Source organism: Acanthaster planci, linkage group LG01, assembly GCF_054643075.1.
Source record: "Acanthaster planci isolate LZ-2023a linkage group LG01, COTS_SCS, whole genome shotgun sequence".
NCBI classification, from domain to species: Eukaryota; Metazoa; Echinodermata; class Asteroidea; order Valvatida; family Acanthasteridae; genus Acanthaster; species Acanthaster planci.
Genome location: NC_141777.1, coordinates 19,882,023 through 19,900,180, shown reverse-complemented (window position 1 = coordinate 19,900,180; position 18,158 = coordinate 19,882,023). Strand labels below are relative to the sequence as shown.

Here is an 18,158-nt window from a genome sequence, read left to right as displayed (position 1 = left end):
CAAAAGCTGCACTCTGATCAGCTTCACACTGAGCCAATCAAGAGTGCAATCACGACTGGGCAGGTGGTTCATGCCACGTGTCAGTAATAGGTGGCAAAAGGGTGATTCCGATTATCCAATCAAAATGATTCCGTTACTCTGGCACACATTTTTCAAGAAATCATTCAACTTCTCACGGCAAATGTACACAGCATTAATCAATCTTCTCTGCAAGATTCTCCAATGTTACACTGCCTACTATGAGGCAGTTGGCTGAACAACATTCTACCAACAAACAGATACAAAAGATCAGCCATTAATCATTTCACCCATCTAAACTTTCCCACACTGCCAGCACACCCCCTCCCCATGGCAAAATTCTTAGGAACAGCACCCAAAATAAACAAAAAGTAATAACAATGCTTCGAGTGTGAGGGGGGGTTAATGTAAATACCAAAAATCCCAAACAAATTAGCAAATGCAGTTTACGACAATGAAAGATGAGCCACAAACAATGACAGGGCGAGACATACATGAACATGATGAAAACACACACACACGTAATGTGAACAAGCGGCAGGGTAAGGCACATGTACAATCAAACAGAGTGACAGAGATGAGTTGCATTTTCTTGCAGGTGTCAAACACGGGAAGATGGCTTTCGGGTCTATTTGTTTATTCGGTCTTTTTTTGTTTGTTGGTTGGTTTGCAAGGCGGCCAAGAAAAAGAAGGTGAAAATAACAGAGCACCTGAGGCTAGCTGATACTGTACCCACCATTGTGGTGACGACAGGAAGAGGAGACAGGGCACATGGTGCGTCTGATCTCTGATTGCCCACGTTGGAACAGAGAGGATAGACACAGAGACAAGAGGGTTTTGAATGGCACAACATTCTTCTCAGTTATAAAAATCTTAAGAAGTAAACGCCGGGGGGGAGAGGGGGAGGAATTCGTGGGTCTGGTTCTTGCCTGTGGTCCCCTAGCAAAGCAACTTGGAGCACTTCTGTTTGTTCGGGGACTGGGTTTGCTTTGATTGAAAACCGGCTTTCAAATACTGCACAGTATCTCTCGCGAACGGGCGGTTAGCTGTGACATCCGCCAACTTTCATCTCAAGATGGGCACTGTTCCAAAATGCCCATGTGAAAATAACATGGCTTTGAACCGAACAGCAGAATTTGGCAGAGTAAGGGAATGATGTGAACCATGTGACAGGTGGACAAAAAAACAGACTGCAAGTTTTAAGAGGGCGTTTCTACGTCGTAGAAGACTCGCACAGGTAGTATACAGCATATATGGTGGCATTTTTGTTCAGAAATAATCAGTACTTTCTCTTATAATGACAACTTGCTAATTATGCTATGTCTTTAGAATCTATTATTTTAATCAGCAGAAATTCAGAAGTACATTTTCAAAAAGCTGCTTTGATTTGGGGGCCAAGTTCAGAAAACGACTACCCTAAACCCCCCCCCCGCAATTTAAAACAAAAATGAAAAACTGTGGTTGTAAAGTTTTGAAGTAAGAAAATAAAAAGAAGTTGACAAAATAACATGACTCATGGGAAGTTGTTGAGACATAGCCAGGGTGAAGCAAAATTATACATGATGAATCTGGCACAGAAACAGATCAAAAAGAAATGTCACTTTTACATGTACAAATTGCAGGGAATCTTTTTTTTTCTGGTAAATTCACACACCAGCCCGTCCTGCTTCAGAATGCTATAGAAAAGTATTCCTTTGAGCAAATAGACAAACAAGAACAACACTTACGTGAAGTCAAATAACGCATAACAAATGAATGAAGCGCAACCAGACAAAAACGAAATTGATAAAAAAAAAACTGATTAAGGTGAAACATGTAAATGTAAGGAATGGAAACTAGGGGGAAAAAAGCAGGTGTGCTGTAATGAATGACTCAGCAACAAAAAATAAAAACAACAAAAAAAAGACAAAGAAACAAGCATGTTGGATGAATCCCCTCCCTGAATACACTGATCCCAGATAGTAGTTAGTGCTGAGCACCCCTCAGATTAAAATGTGCCTATGCGCCCCCAATGCAAGCCCAGCCATTTTGGGATGTTTAAAATGTTGCACCATTTCTATTAAAAAAAAAATCTTGAAATCATGGCTCAGATATCAACAGAGATATTTGCATTTTGCACCGAAAAAAAAAAGAAAAGCAAGAGAAACCACACAGGACTGAAGGAATTATTTTGTTTTCATGAAGAAGATGGACATTTCATCCAGGACGACTCCGCACACTGGTAATTCCTGGTTTCTCCGCAGTACGGATCTCCATTTTATTTCTCGCAAGTCAGACTTCACCAACCTTTCCTCTACACACCTATCGTGGTAATGATGAAGATGGCAATAATGGTTGTTTCCTAAAATGGTTCCCCCTCAAAAAGAAAGCGTGTCATTGGAGGAATGGACATTTACTCCTAACTAAAAAAAACAAACCGAATTGCTGCGGTGCGTGTGACTGCTGACATCTGACGACAGATGAAAATGGGAACAACTCCATCAATAATCGTTTCCTTTTTCACAGATGTGACACAAAATGTTTGACATTGATAGAGGGCTCTTCGGAAGAGAGCTTGTTACCTTCTCTTGGTTTTTGGCATCCAGTTCCCGTTCTTTTCGCTCCAGTTGGGCCTTCAGCTCCTCATAAGCTGTTGAGAGAAAGACGTTTCAAACAATGTAGTTGATTAGTTATGATCATCACCATAAATTGCCCCAAAATTGAAGGAAACAAATAACACTAGTAACAGGTTTATATATATTCAAAAATACCGAAGGCCGTTTAGCCATTCCTATTGGTTGGCAATAGGGGACACTAGTATCAGATCTTACTAAGACCCAAATGCTTGTTTCAATAGTTGGTTTCCCACCGAATACCAGATTGAGCTAGCACTGAGTAAGGCCTCACATTTTTCCAACTCTTCGGCCTTCTGCTGCCTGATGACGTCCTGGTTGATGACCTTCTCAATCACGTCCTTGAAGTTGATGTCGAACGGTGCCACATCGGGATCGCCACCGTCCTCGTACTGCAGTACAATCTGCTGGACCAGCCGGTCTACCAGCGACCAGTGGTGTATGCTGCTGCCTTTATCTGGTAAGATTTAATTTTCATACAAAATGCAAAACCAGAGGCAATTGATTACTCCATGTGACTTTTCAATGTTTTTGATCAATCAAGAGGAAGACTGGTTCAGGTTTTTAAAGTCGTGCACTGTGGCAGTTTATCAAGGGACTAGTGGTGTATGCTTCTTCCTTTTGTGCAATTGAAGAAAAATACCACAAAACAAAGCAAAATCTAAACAAAGGAAAAAACTGACTATACAGATGACATCCACTGTTTTGCCAAGAACAGTCCAAGTTTTCTTCTTCTAAACTTGAATAATATTTCCCACACTTTGGTCACTTGAAATCAACATCAAGAAAACACTTTAATGTTGCAGGTTAACTTTTGTACTTGACCATGAACGAGTTAATAAAGTTATTGTCAAAAGGCTTTCTTGGCTTCACATGCTAACAATACTACTGAAGTTCTACAATCTCTTGGCAAAACAAATTTTTCCCAAAGAAAACCAAGCTGAATTTGTAAACTTAATAAAAAACCCCAAGCAAAATGTTTACACCTAACAGTAACTTTGTGAAGTATATTACACTTAAAAAGTACTCACTTTGTCAGATATTGTACGAAAAAGTACCCAAGAGGTTGGGTTCACTATAGTTTGTACAAAAGTTTATTGTCAGTTTATTGAGTCTGTCTCTCAAAATATGGATATAAAAATATTTTTAATTTTTAAACGGAGAAAAAATAATTCTCGAGCCAGATAGAAGTACATCAAGTTATATTAGTTGTACAAATACTGATCTGATTTTTAAAAAAAAGCACCAAATATCCAACATAACATCACTGTACAATTCCCTATTTAGGCTTTTGAAATGTTAACAAGTTGCTCCCCCTCCAATTACAACTTTCAACAACACGCAGATGTGCTTCCATCTGAATAATTGATACTTCCAATCAGCTATTTACCTGACAATAAACAAACCCTTTTGTGTGCCTAATAAGGGGATGCTTTTTCAGGGCAGGAAACGTGTAATTTGAAGTGGCGACTATTTTTAGTTGGGGCGGGGGGCTGTGGTTGATTTGTTAGGAAGGAGGTAGGCAAGGTTACTTTGATGGCGTGGGTTGGATTTGGCGAGCACAAGTTAAATGTGTGCATCTGGGGTTTACGCTTGTGACCTGATCTCACAAAATGAGTCTTAAGGTTACTTACCGGTACATGTACATGCATATTTCATTTACTTGATTCTTATAGCATGTACTACACGGAGCTCACTGAGCTCTATCGTTTGGTTTGGCATCCTGATCACAATGGACATTATGGCAAAGAAAACAGTTGCAGGTTCCAACTGACTTCCACTGTGACAGACCTGTTTAATGGCCTTTAGCTCATAACTTACAGTATTGTATTTGAGTCCATCACAAGTCCCTTGCAAGTCCCTGTAAGTCCATCACCAGTCCATCACAAGTCATTCAGTCTTTATCCAATTCACAAGCTATTCAGATGAGCTGTGACAAAGCATTCTTTTGTCATTGGTCATCCTGTTACTAATGACGGGCCTTGTGAAGGGACTTGTGAAGGAACTTGTAAAGGGACTTGTGACTGGCCTTGTGAAGGGACTTGTGAAAGGACTTATGATGGACTCGAATACAGCACTGATAAGTCATTCTGGCAACTTGTGACTCCTTTTGTTAAGCAGGGTCACATTTTATTAAATGGGAGAATTGTAAACATCATTTGAAATGTATAGTGTATTGAATCAGATTTCAGTTTAAACTTAACTAATGAAGCTTTAACATTCTTGCAATCAGAAGCCTTATAAAACCACCAGTTTTCAAGAAAGGAGGGGACTTCTAAATTTAACAGCAGGTGCATTGCCTCTTGCAAAGAAATACTTCACATACTTTCCAAAAGTAACTTTGAGGCATGTGTTGGCACAAGCTTTTAAAAAGATTTTTATAAATTTTTCAGTTGATTTTCGACTACCGTATTGTCTTCTGTCTGGGACTGGGAAATTACCAATGCAGTGACTTGACTGCTAAGAAACACATGACTCACAAGTTTATCAGGAACAGATCCAGTTCAAGGCAAAAGGATGTCACGCCAGCCACTGGCTGATTGGAGGGCTGGAAATAGCACTCGGAAAGTAACCGCCAAAAAAGGTTCGTGCATGCTTGCATCCTGTCCATTGCACTGAACATCACTCTAATTTACCGTCATTGGAATGACTACTGTTCACTGGGAGTGTTCCTTCAAGAATTCATTCACAGCATTAACTGTTATTTTTAATGTTTTTTTTCATCTCAAAAAATCAAATCATCATGAAATCAAAACCTTGTGCAACGATAGTGTGATTCCGGTGTACTAAAGAACAGTGAGTGCAACCATTGCAAAATCCAGATTTTTTTGGTGGGGGGCATTGAGGGAGAATTGTCTTTGGCTCGCCACTATGACACAATGACACCTCGTAATACGTTAACTGTGAAGATATTCATGAAGTCAGCCGCTGAATCTCACTTACTTGGAAGGAGCAGAAAATGTTGAAGGAGTGACAGGAAGTGTGGGTAGGCCTGAGTGTGTGCTATCTTCTTCTTAATCACTTCAAACATGCTATTTGCACTCCGGACATCTACATGTACCTGGGGGAGGGGGGGAAAGACATCATTTGTCCTGTTTACCAATCGTACACTTTCCAATTAGTGACACGTAAAAGCACTGTTTCTGTATGTGTTTTTGGAAAAGGGACCATATTTGTGTCAACCACAGCAAGGCGCGTGCACATTGGTCAACAATTTGGGAGATTATGAATCAAATGTTCATACCCCCCTCACCCAGAATTACGAAGTCGGCACAAGAGCTACTGTCTAAATTCCCTTCATGTCTTCTCTTAAATCTCCTCTTAAATCTCAAACCCGAACTAATCACTTATTCGTTGCTTGGTTCGGCTTAGACAAACCAAACTAAGCACAGCAATATTCCCTGAACACCGGCTAACACTTACCATGTTAAATCTCTTGGCTAGTTCCCTTTCATCTTCATTCCGTACTAATTCAAAAAAATCTAAATGCCTGCAGGGTGAAAAACAAAATCACAAGACAACAATTAAACATGGGTAATTTGAAATGATACACATAGTGTAGGTAATACATTACATTGTTACTGATGCACCTACTTTTAAACACAGAGTAGGATGTCCTCTCTTTTCATTGATAAATTTGTTATTTCATTTTTGATTCACTTTTTGGGGGGGGCAGGTGTAAAAAAGGGGGGGCTGACCCCCCAATCCCCCCTCTGGATCCACACTTGGTGCCACGGACATATATAAAAAGAATCTGGACTTGCAATGCCTTTGTATGAAACAGAAGCCAACCAGCAGCCATTTTACCGAGCCAAATACAAATGCGCGGGTTGGCTCGCTTGCCATTGCACCTATTGACGCCAGGAACAACAAAGGCGGGCATTGCCTGGCAAGCTTTGTATTCGGCTCGGTAAAATGGCCGCTAGTGGATTCAGTGTTCTCTATAAGCTGATTAAGGGCATTTCAAGTCCAGATTTTTGTATATACGTCCATGTTTGGTGCATCTAAACCAAAGACAAATTTTCACTTCTGCATATTTTAAATAGAGACACTGACAGCTGCTTGACGGAACAGACTTGAGAACATGATTCTCTAGCCATAACTCTGCTGTTCCCGCTGGTAACATTTGCATGTGAGTCAACGGTCTGAAGAGCATATAAGGTTTCTGACCAACACACAGACACTACAGAAAGGACTCCCTAACCTATCTACGGTGGCGTTCTCCAGACTCCGAAGCTTGTCTATGACCGGCTGAATACCCAGCATGAGAAACTCGTACCGCAAGTGAATTCTGAATTCCAGGTTGTCCTGAGGAAAGGGGGGAGGAGGTTGAAGGAAGGGAAACACGTAAAATATCCATCAAAAGGACCGACAATCATGCACTGAACGTGTGCTCGAGAGGCCGTCTTTGAAATGAGCACGATCAAATTAAGAACCTGATCTTTCCCAGAGTCACAGATTTACCACTCAGTGAGCTCTTCTGTGATAGTGCTGAAAAATGCTTCACAGACTGCACTTTCGATGGAAGGGTACTTATGTCTGACCAGATGGAAAGTGTCACAGTATGGAAGTGTATCTCCTTGGAACTATGTCCCCACTGAGGTTTATTTGGACAAGGTACTGGTGCAACTACAGGAAAGTGTTGATGCCTGATAAATTCAGTGGAACTCAGCTGAAAAAGGGTTCTTTGCTGTGTGTTTTCACAGAGAGGCACTCATGCCTATGAGTGTTTGTTGGACACTACTGCAATTAGCAGAGCTCGAGTTAATTGGGATAGGAAATCTGGATTGGCTTTTCAACTATGAAATCAGTAATGGCTGATTCAAATTTCTTACCAAGAGACCAGTCACAACTGACTTTCAAATAATAACAGGTTGACAACCTTCTAAAGTACTATGCTAGAAACAGAATTCCATTAGCTCAACAGTGAGTTAAGAAGGTTTGATATGAACTTTGTTCCCCCTGCTGGCAAAGAGGATATTTGTGCACATTCAGACGAAAATTGGTAATGGACACTCAATGCCTTACACAACATGCACAAACGAGTGCATGCACTGGTCCTTGAAATCAACGTTCTTCAATGTAGGCCACTATACAATCTACTTTTCCTCCGAGTGACATCCAAAAGAGAAAGTCAGAAAAAGCTCAACTCAAGTTTACCATTTCCATGCGGCTGGCAGGCTTTCAAAAAGTCTTACCTCCCCTGCTCCATATTTGATGATGGCATTGATGAAGGACAGGATGGCAGTCTTCAGGTTGACCTCTTCCCTGTAGTGGCCCGTACTCCGGTCCAGGTCGTTGACTAACCTCTGCAAAAAGAAACGAATATCACATTTTCAAAGCAGGGAAACAAAAGCTTGTACCTTTGCTAGATGTTTAATCTCATTATGCCTCATCAGAACATAAGTATGAGAAATGTCATGGTTTCTACTCATCAAATTCTTTTAAACTGTTGACCAGTCTATTAGCAATATTTTTTAATTACTTCTGAAATATAGCTTTAGTTTATGATATGAAACTTCCTGTGATCTTCAGTATTCAAGTTGACATAGAACTTCACAAGTCAACCTGAAATTTTTGTGCCTTTCAAAATGACGGCAAACCTTTGCAACAACAGACCAATCTTGAGGCATCTTGAGGTACACATGCACAGTGTCAAAGCCAGACTGGCTCAATGTGAGTTCACACAAGGAAGGAGGAGCCCCTGAACCAATCAAAACTGGGTTGAGATAGCTGGGGTAATCCTAAATCACCTGGAACCTTGTCCTCTCCGAGGCGTACTCTTGGTAGTGGGACATGGCAGTCAGAACCTTGCGGTGTCCCCCAGGCACCAGGCACACTCCACCCAAGATCTCCAGGACCTGAATCTTGGTCTTGATGTTCTCCGAGCTCATGCTCTGGGTAACGATGTTGATGGCAGTTGGGTGGGCTAACACGTCTGCCCTGCCATGCTAGAAGTTTTGTAAATTGATAAAGAGAAATTTCAAATCACTCTACTTGTAACTGGTCAAGGGGTAGTAAATGTTGAAACCAAAAAGGATTTACATGTAACTCAACACTCAAGGGCTTCATGTAAATGTACTTTTATTTGTAGATATTTTGCCAGCCTGTCCAGTGACAGGACGAGTTACTTACTGAATTATTCATGAGAGCCTTGATGCAGCCAATCACTGATGTATGAATGGGACTTTCCATCAAATCAAAGTCCATATTTTCAAGAAACTCCAGTAGAACGGACAGCCCATCCAGCTCAATGAACCTCATCACAAACCTAACCAATAAACGATTACAATAATTATCAGAAGACATTGTGAAAAATACTGCATATATGCTGGAAAGTGTAAAAAGCTTTTTTTTTCACATGTTCAACTAGCAACTCATAAATACCTGGGACAGTGTTTCTATTCCTATTGGTGAAAGTGTGTCACATGACCATGTATTAACATTTGATAATGCCCACTGAGAAGTGATGTGACCTGCATAAATGACACGCTGGCACACGAATACAAGGCAGTTTAATCGGGTCTGATTGGTCAGTAGTCTGTGTGCACGCGACATGCCATGTGCATGCCACGTTCATTGAAGGGGATTCTACTGCACAACTTCAAAAGGAATATACCATAAAATGGACGGGGGTGTTGGGGAAAATGAAAGGAAAGTTTTAGAACAAATTGTTGGAAATCCGTCATATGTTGACTCTGGACTCTGAATAAAAAGGTATTTATGAATGGGAATAAATATGTGCTTGGCCAGTCTTAAACTAACGGTTGAGACCTTGCTCAGGAGACTGAATGCTGATTAGTCGCGTCCATTCTCCTGGGCCAGTCTTAAATGCACGTTTAAGACTGGCCAAGCACATACGTGTATTTATCTCTAAATAAATGACTTCTTCTAATGTGACAAACCTCTTTTTCAGTATTTGTTATTTTGACAGCTTCTCTCGTCTGTCATGAGCTAAATTAAAACTACATGCAGTAATTGAAGGTAAGTACAATTTGACACGTAAAATACAAACAAAATTAATTTTATGTAATACTCGGAAATACACAGCCTAAAAGGCCGACAATTCTGAGAAATGATTGAAATGACTGTTTCACATTTTAGATGAAACCTTGCCGCTTCATAAAAATGCATGCATAAAACTAAAACAAACAGTGTTGTCACCCAAAAACCCGCAGTGCACCTGGGCACTATGTGGAACAAAAATGATCTGACAACAGTCATCCCATCAGTATGTGTACATATTTCAAAAAAATACTTTCTGTTCCTGTTTTTAATGTAAGCATCAATGGTTTCCATTCTTACAGAACTTCCTTCTAACTATTTTTGGGTCGCGTTTACTTAATCTAGTTTCTAATTATCCGTGCGTGTTTCCTGGCTACGCCTACCATATAAAGCTCTTGTTGAGTATTTACTAATTTTTACAATTTGGGTGTGTGGGCTGGATTTGGGGGGTTGGAATTGTGTCGTCCATAGCCTACATGTGAATATTGTGTACTATGGTATTATGGGAGGGAAGTTTTGGCAGTCCCTCACCAACTGTGCACAACAATGGGGAATTCACTTAATCCAAATACATGTAAAATAATCCTCTAAGGTTTTGAATCTTGTACTGGATTTTGACTTTATTCAGCACTCTGGTCTGATATCTACAATTACCCGATTAATTCCCCTAATATGTTGCGAGAGGTTGCTTGGATTCTGGGCATCATAAGTTCAAGGAATGCCAAAGTTGGTCAGAGAAGGCAGCATTTTCCTACATTTTAAGAACAAAATATGTTCAAAAGATGTGTCTCTCAAACTTCAGTTGACTCTGGTGAGCCTTGTGGGTTGTATTCAATGGGTGTTTCTAAAGTACAATGTAACTGCAAGGTGCGTTTCTTTTTCCTGGCTTGGGAGTTTTGGTTTGAATGGTTCTCTTAGTTTCACCTCATCGGTTGTGTCCGAAGAGCCGTCTTCAGACTGTCCACCAAGTTTGTTCTGGCAGCTATGACATCCTCATCATGGGTAAAGGCCAACTGAGAGAATTAAAAAAATAACACAAAAAAGGTTATTCACTGATGTTGAAATGTGATGACACATTCACAGTATTCCTACAGAAGCATGAAAGTGATCAAAGTGCCAACACACAGTTGCAACATGTTATCTGAATTACAAAAAACACATCATGCCATGGCACTTCGTACATGTACATGTGCGTGTACATGTATCTACGCATTACACATCCATACTGTTTTTACACATGTACAACATGTAGGCTATACAAATAAACAGACTTTACCTGCATGGAGCCCGGAAATACATGTGTATCAATATACAAGTACAGGTGCTGGTATACGACCCTCTTCCAGAGCAGGCCAAAGTAAATGTATACTGCATGTAACCCTGCCAAGATCTTTGAAAGTTTTGCTTTGGTATACCCATGGTGGGTGTACAAAGGAAACCGACTGTAGAATTTCTGTTGAATCTGGGGAATTATTCGGGTCTAAACCACATCTATAAGTTTTCAGTTCTGCTTGAGAGTTGTAATTTCACTTGACAGTAGCTAGTCTAGGTGCACATGCAAGTAATCCATCCAGCATTCAGAAACATTACTCTACACGTACATATACCATTGTCCATGCATTTTCCCTCCAGCACTGCATCTGTGCGTCTATAAATCTGAAACCCCTGCTCAATTAAGATGAGTGTTGCACGTGGTAAAAAGAGCAGAAAAAGGCCAGGGAATCCGGCAGGGGAAAGTAAAAACCAGAAGGAAGGAGACAGGTGGGGTATGAACAATGTAAATTGTTACCGTCATCATGGCCTTCAGCTGGTCAAGATAGTAGTCTGGCCACTTGGTTGAATTGGGATCATCTTGTTCCTGGTAATAAATAAGAAATACTTACAGTTACCACACTGTGAAACTTTGGAGGGAGAAAGAGATAAGAAAATGTTATGCTACACTCTGCAGAATGTGGTGTAAGATTACCTCCCTTGTTGATGTGGGTACAGTTTTGACAACTTACATCAATGATCAAGGTGCAGACAATTGATGTTTGGACCAATGTTGGCCAAACCTCGACTTGTTAGTTGAGCATGGGCTGCATGAGCAAATTTTGAGGGTGAACAGTGAATGACCAGTTTAAGTGTCTTCCTCCTTGTGTAAACCATTTTAATACCAATGCCCTAATAAATTTGATTATTCTTACTGCATTGAATTCTTCCTCTCAAAAAAAAACCATGAAGCAGTTCTATTTCAAACAGAAATCCACGTAGTTTGGGCACATGACTGAACTTTCTAGAGCTTTCTTGGCCCAAACCAGATCACCTGCCCCCAAAACTCATTAGTTTGTATAACCCTTTGCATAAAATTCAAACATCTCTGTTAAAATGCTTTAATTACAATGGGTCCAGAGACAGAATATACAACATACCACTGTTGACCTTAAAAGGCCAGGTTTTGCACATACAAGTATATTAAATATGTACATGAGTATATATTTAAACATGTATCATAATTTACTGTTCTGATTACGTGGAAGTGTATACATGTCACACGTACATGTACAATAACACCGTCACCAATTCTGCAACAGCAATGTGGTCTGTTTTTGCTTTCATAATGCTGGCAAACCCCTCGTATCCTGTTATGAAATATATTATCCCAATGGCATTTTATCATTATTTTTCACCCCTCGAACCATCTGTTTTTTCCCAACTCTCTCTAGGTGTTTGCGGGAGTCTAACGTCCTTGGGAAATAACCTGCTTCTTACGAAAACAGCCTAGGGTTTTGACAGACACACCCAGGTCAAGATGATAACCTCACAAGGCAGAATCACACAAGTTAAAGTCATAGGGGAACCAGCATACACGTACATGTACTTGCACCATACTTAAAAGTACAGGTACATGTAGAATGACCAAGAACAGTATATAAGTCTATGACATGTAGAAGTGTGTTATCATCTGCACTAGTAAGCAATTGACATGTAACATACTGTTTATTTGCTTATGCTAACGTGGCACACACATTTCATAAGAGACAAGCAGAAATGTATTCGCTTTAGCAGCTTTGCAAATCTGGGCTAAGAGGATTGCTCTTACTCCCATGATACAACCCAGGGCCTCAGTGGCACGCTATACATGTATGTACATGTACATGAACAGACAGAACATACATACATGTACCACTTGTATTAATATAAAAAATGACCAACTTTCATCTCATTGATGCATGCATCAGTCCTTCATTTTATGCGTTCTTCCTAATGAACCATTCTCGGGCGAAAAATTTGTCATGAGACCCACAACAAATGAGAAAACCATGATGTACCCCTACAAAGCTGAAATGCGGCCAGGGCCAAAGGCACACACATGCCAGTTTCCCATCTGTCACTGCAGGCCCCAATAATGGGTGTCCATGTACATGTGTAGTTTGCCTGTTCCAATAACAACATCGGCAGGTGTTGATGAATGGGCAAGGGTACTCTCAGCGCCAGACCCCTGGGAGATCACCTGTGAAGGGCCCACTCCCTCCATGAGTTGTGGTTGCAGGGGCCCAACATTAAAAAAAGGGGGGCCAGGGGATAACAGGCAGTGTCAGCCTTGAAGGGAAGGTTTTGGCAACAGCAACATTTTTACTGTTGCCATTATAACATCAGTAACTGTATGCAATACAGAAGCTGGCTTCACAGCTGAGACATTCCATCACCTCAATGCGCATGCACATGACAACAAAGAGGTTTTAATCAAAAGAAACTTGCATCAAATGCTTCATGAGTAATCTTACAAAAAACTTCACTTGCTTCAGTAATTATTTGCCAATGAGCGTGTGGTCCTGCAAGAACCGGAAGCAGAATTTCCCAGGCCCCTTCGAATGTTTCAGCTGGATAGGAAGTTGAGAAAAACTGTCTCTCGCAAGCTTTAATGTTTACAAATCAATCACTTTGATTTGTTGACGGCAAAAGCGAACTCATCAAGTGTTTGTGCTGGATGGGCTGCAGCACGCATGTACATAAAATAAATGTCAAGCATTGCAGGTAAACGTAGCACACATCCGTCAGCTGTCAACCCCCCCCCCGAAAACCAACCCACAAGGAAAGTGGCAGAAGTATGGGGTAACAGGCACTGCGAGGGGAGCTACATGTACCTCAAACAGTAACAAAAAAAAAGTGTACTTAAGTGGCCAGATCATGTAAAAGCCGTACAAGTTAGAGGGACCGACATTTCGATTCCTATGGTAGCAAAACTTCACACTGTAACAATGCCTGAAGAAAACCTACTTCCTTCCCCCTTCCCCCCAAAAACAAAAAATCCGCACCAAAGTTAATGAAAAGTAAACGGAATGTGTGCATGCCTCGGTGTACATGTACATTTGTGGTGGAAGTCAGAATATGACAACTTTGGGGAAAAGTTTTCAATCACCAGTAATTACACACTGGAGTAGTTCCTTTTCAGCTGGGGAGACAGGCTCCAGCTTGATGAGTGGTACTTGTTGATATTTTCCCACGATCCATTTGACACATGCAGGATTTTCATCCCTACTGTGTGATATGCCACTTTAGGAAAAAAAAAGGTACTTTAACCCACATTCTACATGTAAGGTTCAGATGGGAGACGTGCTTTTAGGCTTGACATTTTGACCAGAAAACTCATTTCCAAGGAATTTTTTAATGTGAACCTTATAAGGGTGGAGGGGAACAAAGCCTGTAGGATTTTCATATATACATGTACGTAATACATGTACAATATGTGGCATACATTACATGTACCGGTACATGTACAGTGTAAGCCACCGATCCTCAATCAGGTTTACAAATTAATGACAAAACCACACCAGATCCTGTCTGGAAATGGAAATGTCTACTTCGACTTACGCCGTGCATGTACATGTACACGTACTGTGGAAATGCCTAAGGTAGTAGGCTGACCTTTTAACTTCGACCTTCAACATTTCCAGGAGCTGTCACAATTCCATTTCGATTGTGCTACTTTTAATTCCCACCCACAATTTCTAATCTGCCCATCCAAGAAATAAATCATTTGACAAGGAAGGATGTCTCCCTTCCCTTAAGTGTCAAACCAAAGTGGCCACTGACATTGCAAGAAATTGCCACGTTGATGCAGATCAGCATAATTAGAAAGCCTTACCATGTTATCTTCAAGGCCGACAACTTGACATTTTACAGAGCTTGTATCAAATTATTTCTAGGCCAAGTCCTTTTAAATTCAATTTCAGCTCACTTAAACTTCACATCGGTGTGCTTAGAAGGGAGCCAAATCAATTAACACATGGTGCAGGTAGCTTGGTTTTGATATTTGTAAACAGTAATAAAAATTCAAAAAACACTCAAATCATTTGGAAAAGAGTAAATAAGGAGACAAATTTGTTTAAACTAGTGATCAGATCCATGCACTGGGGAGGCCCAAGGATTTATTGAATGAGATGACAAAGTAAACCTGCATGTAATCTGCCATGAGCACAAGCATCCCCTTATCCACTTCAAAGAGCTGTATTGGTTAGGAGTGTTCATTTTGTTGGTGGCGATGCCACAGAAATGGGTGCATTTCATAGTCATTCCAGCTCCAGTGAAGTTCAGTCCCAACCAAAGGAGCCCTGTTACAAAGAAAATTGTACCCTCTATTGGTCCAACTTGGGGCTCTTAAAAACTTCACCATACTGTACGTGTACACGCACACTGTGCATGAACCATGCAGCTACACAAGTGAACTCCTAAAGAGATATGCCTTAAATTTTCAATGTTGAGGAAATCAAATTCTACATTTACATGAAAGCTTATGTGGCTGAACAGGCAGATGTATATCTCTGGTTTCCTTGGCACAAAACCAAGAATATCCTGGTTCTCCCCAGACAAGTTGCAAGTCCATGTCAGGCTGCTCACAAGCTAATGCTGGTCCCTACTCGTACTCCTGGGTAGAGAGGGTGACATAGGGGTAAACGCAGCTTGTCCAACAACATACTGTGCATGTAGAGCCAGGAGATGCATGTGAGCCCTGTACCCTCGATCATGATCTACCGTACCGGTACACACAATAACCAGCACATGTGCTGCAAGTCACACTTCCCAAAAGTCACAGAAACTTGATGAATGGTCATCGCTGTTCAGAAACTCTTGGCATGAAATGAAAGGCTTTCAACCAATGCAAGCAGCTAGCTATACGAGTACACTGTGCCTTGAATGGTGCCCAGTACAACCATGTGCGCAATGCATGTAGCCACGGCAATTTGATTTTGAAATGTCAGCGAATCTGTGCACTGGCTGCATGGAAGGTCTTCGTAATTATTGCTAGTCATGCGGGTAGACCAATGTGCCTAGCAAATCCTGCCAATTGGCATTCTCTCCACTTCCCGGTTGTTACATGCATACATGTGGCTTCCTCAGTATGTCGCGCGTTTGGCAGGCAAGCCTCTATGTTTTAACAGAAATATCCTGTCTTCCTCAGATGATTGCCAAGACGACTATGGGGTCATTCATTTATTCTATTTTCATCAAGTTCATAAGCAACTAATTGCCTGGACCCAACAGCACTATCTGAAGAAGACCAGAGCCTCTACCGCTGATCTTTGTCAATGTGGAATTAAACAGACAGAACACGTAACTGCTGCCTTGTTGTCGTTGCAGCTCCCTATGTGGTCCTAGAGTACGTGTAAAGTGCATGTCGCGATACATGAACAAACGAGCGTACAACCTACAAAACATCTTCCTTCGCTCTTCCCTCACCCTCCACCTCCAAGGACAGTACTCAACTAAGAATGGCCAGTCGTCAAATGTCACAGTTTTTGAAAAGCATGCACAGGCCGACAGCCACCGCCCGCTAGGCCCTGGTGGATGTTCTGTAGACTCGGACAAACGCTAAAAAAAAGGATGATCCCTACCATCATTAACATGTCCTTCGGGTAGTCAGTTGAAGCATACAAAAATGACTAATGAATGCCTAATTCTTAACATAGGAAAGGTTTCAGTACAGATCCAACCCAAGTGACAAAAGAAAAGTAAGGAAATTTTAGCATATGTAATCCTACACTTCTGAAACATGTGCACAATACATGTACGTACATTAATCCATTTTCTGAAGGCCTGATTTTCAGAGGCATTTGCAAGGCTGTGGATAATTAGATATTCAGGTGCATGTACATGTAAATGTATTTTGGAAAGTGGACAAGTGCCCTCTTCTGGGAAACTACCAAATTGTGACAAATCCTTGAGAAATGATGCTCAGTAAAGCAAGGACCAAGAATTTTGATGGGGAAGCAATAAGATTCCCCTTTACATTCAAGACTGACTGTACATGTATGCCAATTTGTATTTCAACCTGGACGCAGCAGCTTCATTACCTAATATGGACATTTGCTATTTTGTTGCTGGCCCCCGGGTTCACCAAGAAAAAAAAAGGCGGCCGCCGCAACCAATCAGTATGATATACATGCAAGATTGGCTGTTCCAGCCACACACCACATATAACTGATGAAAAACTACCCTCCTCCGTCTACCTTCATGCTGTACGACACATAGGATCTAGAGTATGGTACATTAAAGGAAGGCTTCGGGGCTCAAAAGGAACTCGAGAGAACATTTTTCATAACCGTATTTCAACCTACACGTTCGGTAGCATCTCCACAAAAAACATACAGACACTGGCCCCTTGTGTGACCAAAAGGACCTACATGTACATGTAGGGGATACAATCTGTTAGGCTTCTGATAAAAAAAAAAACAGACACAACTGTACTTCTACACAATCCTACAGTGCATTATTGTAATTTCTGAAAAATGTCAGGAAAATATGTCGCAAAATCTATCCCCAAAAGCACCACAGACTCCCCAAGAAATAAAATATGCCAATTAAGCATCATAAAGAAATGACATTTTATTTATTAATTCTAGCACAGTCACGGCAGCCTCAGGGCCAAGGTGGAGGCTTGCAATTAACACTTGCACGGCATTTTGTTTTCTAGATCTCTGCAGTCACTGGCAGACCTTTAAGAGATCTCCTCCGTCCCCCCAAAAATAGCAACGAACGGAAGAGATTCATCCCAAGTCATCCCTGAGGGACCAGATGAAAATTCCTGGCGCACAGATCATAACATCAGCCGGCCTAGTCATTCATGTTCCAAAAGAGGCATGACCATGACGTTGACTCTGTCTCTCAATGGAGACAGGCCCTGGAATTGCATGCAGTGATTAAGCCAGAGATGATGATTTGTCCCCAAGAGAATACATCCTGTTGGGTCCATAATGACTACCATGTGGCTTGGGCGGCTTCCACTGCCAACGATTCATTTTCCCCAGAGATTTTTCTGGAAGTCTTCCTTCCCAAAGTCCACCAGAAGAAGGATCTTCCAGATTCCAGGACCCCCATGCCACACGCTGACTCCGTTGTCAATTGCAACGATCGGGTAAAATTAACTGGCTGTATGGATTTAGTGAGATGAGAAGTCTTCTCTTCAAAATTACAAGACACTTGAAGGTGATGAAGCTTCAAAGTCTGCTGTCAAAGTCCAGTGAGATATTCTGCTCCGTGGCT

The 18,158-nt window shown here is 41.2% G+C and overlaps 1 protein-coding gene across 9 annotated transcripts in view; it reads right to left on the bottom strand.

The window, feature by feature from the left end:
* Positions 1 to 18,158, bottom strand: part of LOC110982891 (disheveled-associated activator of morphogenesis 1-A-like) — a 75,633-nt gene that overhangs the window by 17,088 nt on the left and 40,387 nt on the right. For 8 of the 9 annotated variants that reach the window (XM_022241647.2, XM_022241648.2, XM_022241650.2 and 5 more), the window contains 11 exons: positions 11,425 to 11,493; positions 10,560 to 10,648; positions 8,766 to 8,901; positions 8,384 to 8,581; positions 7,829 to 7,939; positions 6,835 to 6,938; positions 6,054 to 6,120; positions 5,574 to 5,691; positions 2,905 to 3,087; positions 2,580 to 2,647; positions 755 to 805 (listed from right to left, as the gene is read on the bottom strand). In XM_022241647.2, the coding sequence (XP_022097339.1) occupies positions 755 to 805; positions 2,580 to 2,647; positions 2,905 to 3,087; positions 5,574 to 5,691; positions 6,054 to 6,120; positions 6,835 to 6,938; positions 7,829 to 7,939; positions 8,384 to 8,581; positions 8,766 to 8,901; positions 10,560 to 10,648; positions 11,425 to 11,493 (1,194 nt within the window). The remainder of the gene's footprint in view (positions 1 to 754; positions 806 to 2,579; positions 2,648 to 2,904; positions 3,088 to 5,573; positions 5,692 to 6,053; positions 6,121 to 6,834; positions 6,939 to 7,828; positions 7,940 to 8,383; positions 8,582 to 8,765; positions 8,902 to 10,559; positions 10,649 to 11,424; positions 11,494 to 18,158) is intronic. The other variant, XM_022241659.2, reaches the window with a different exon arrangement.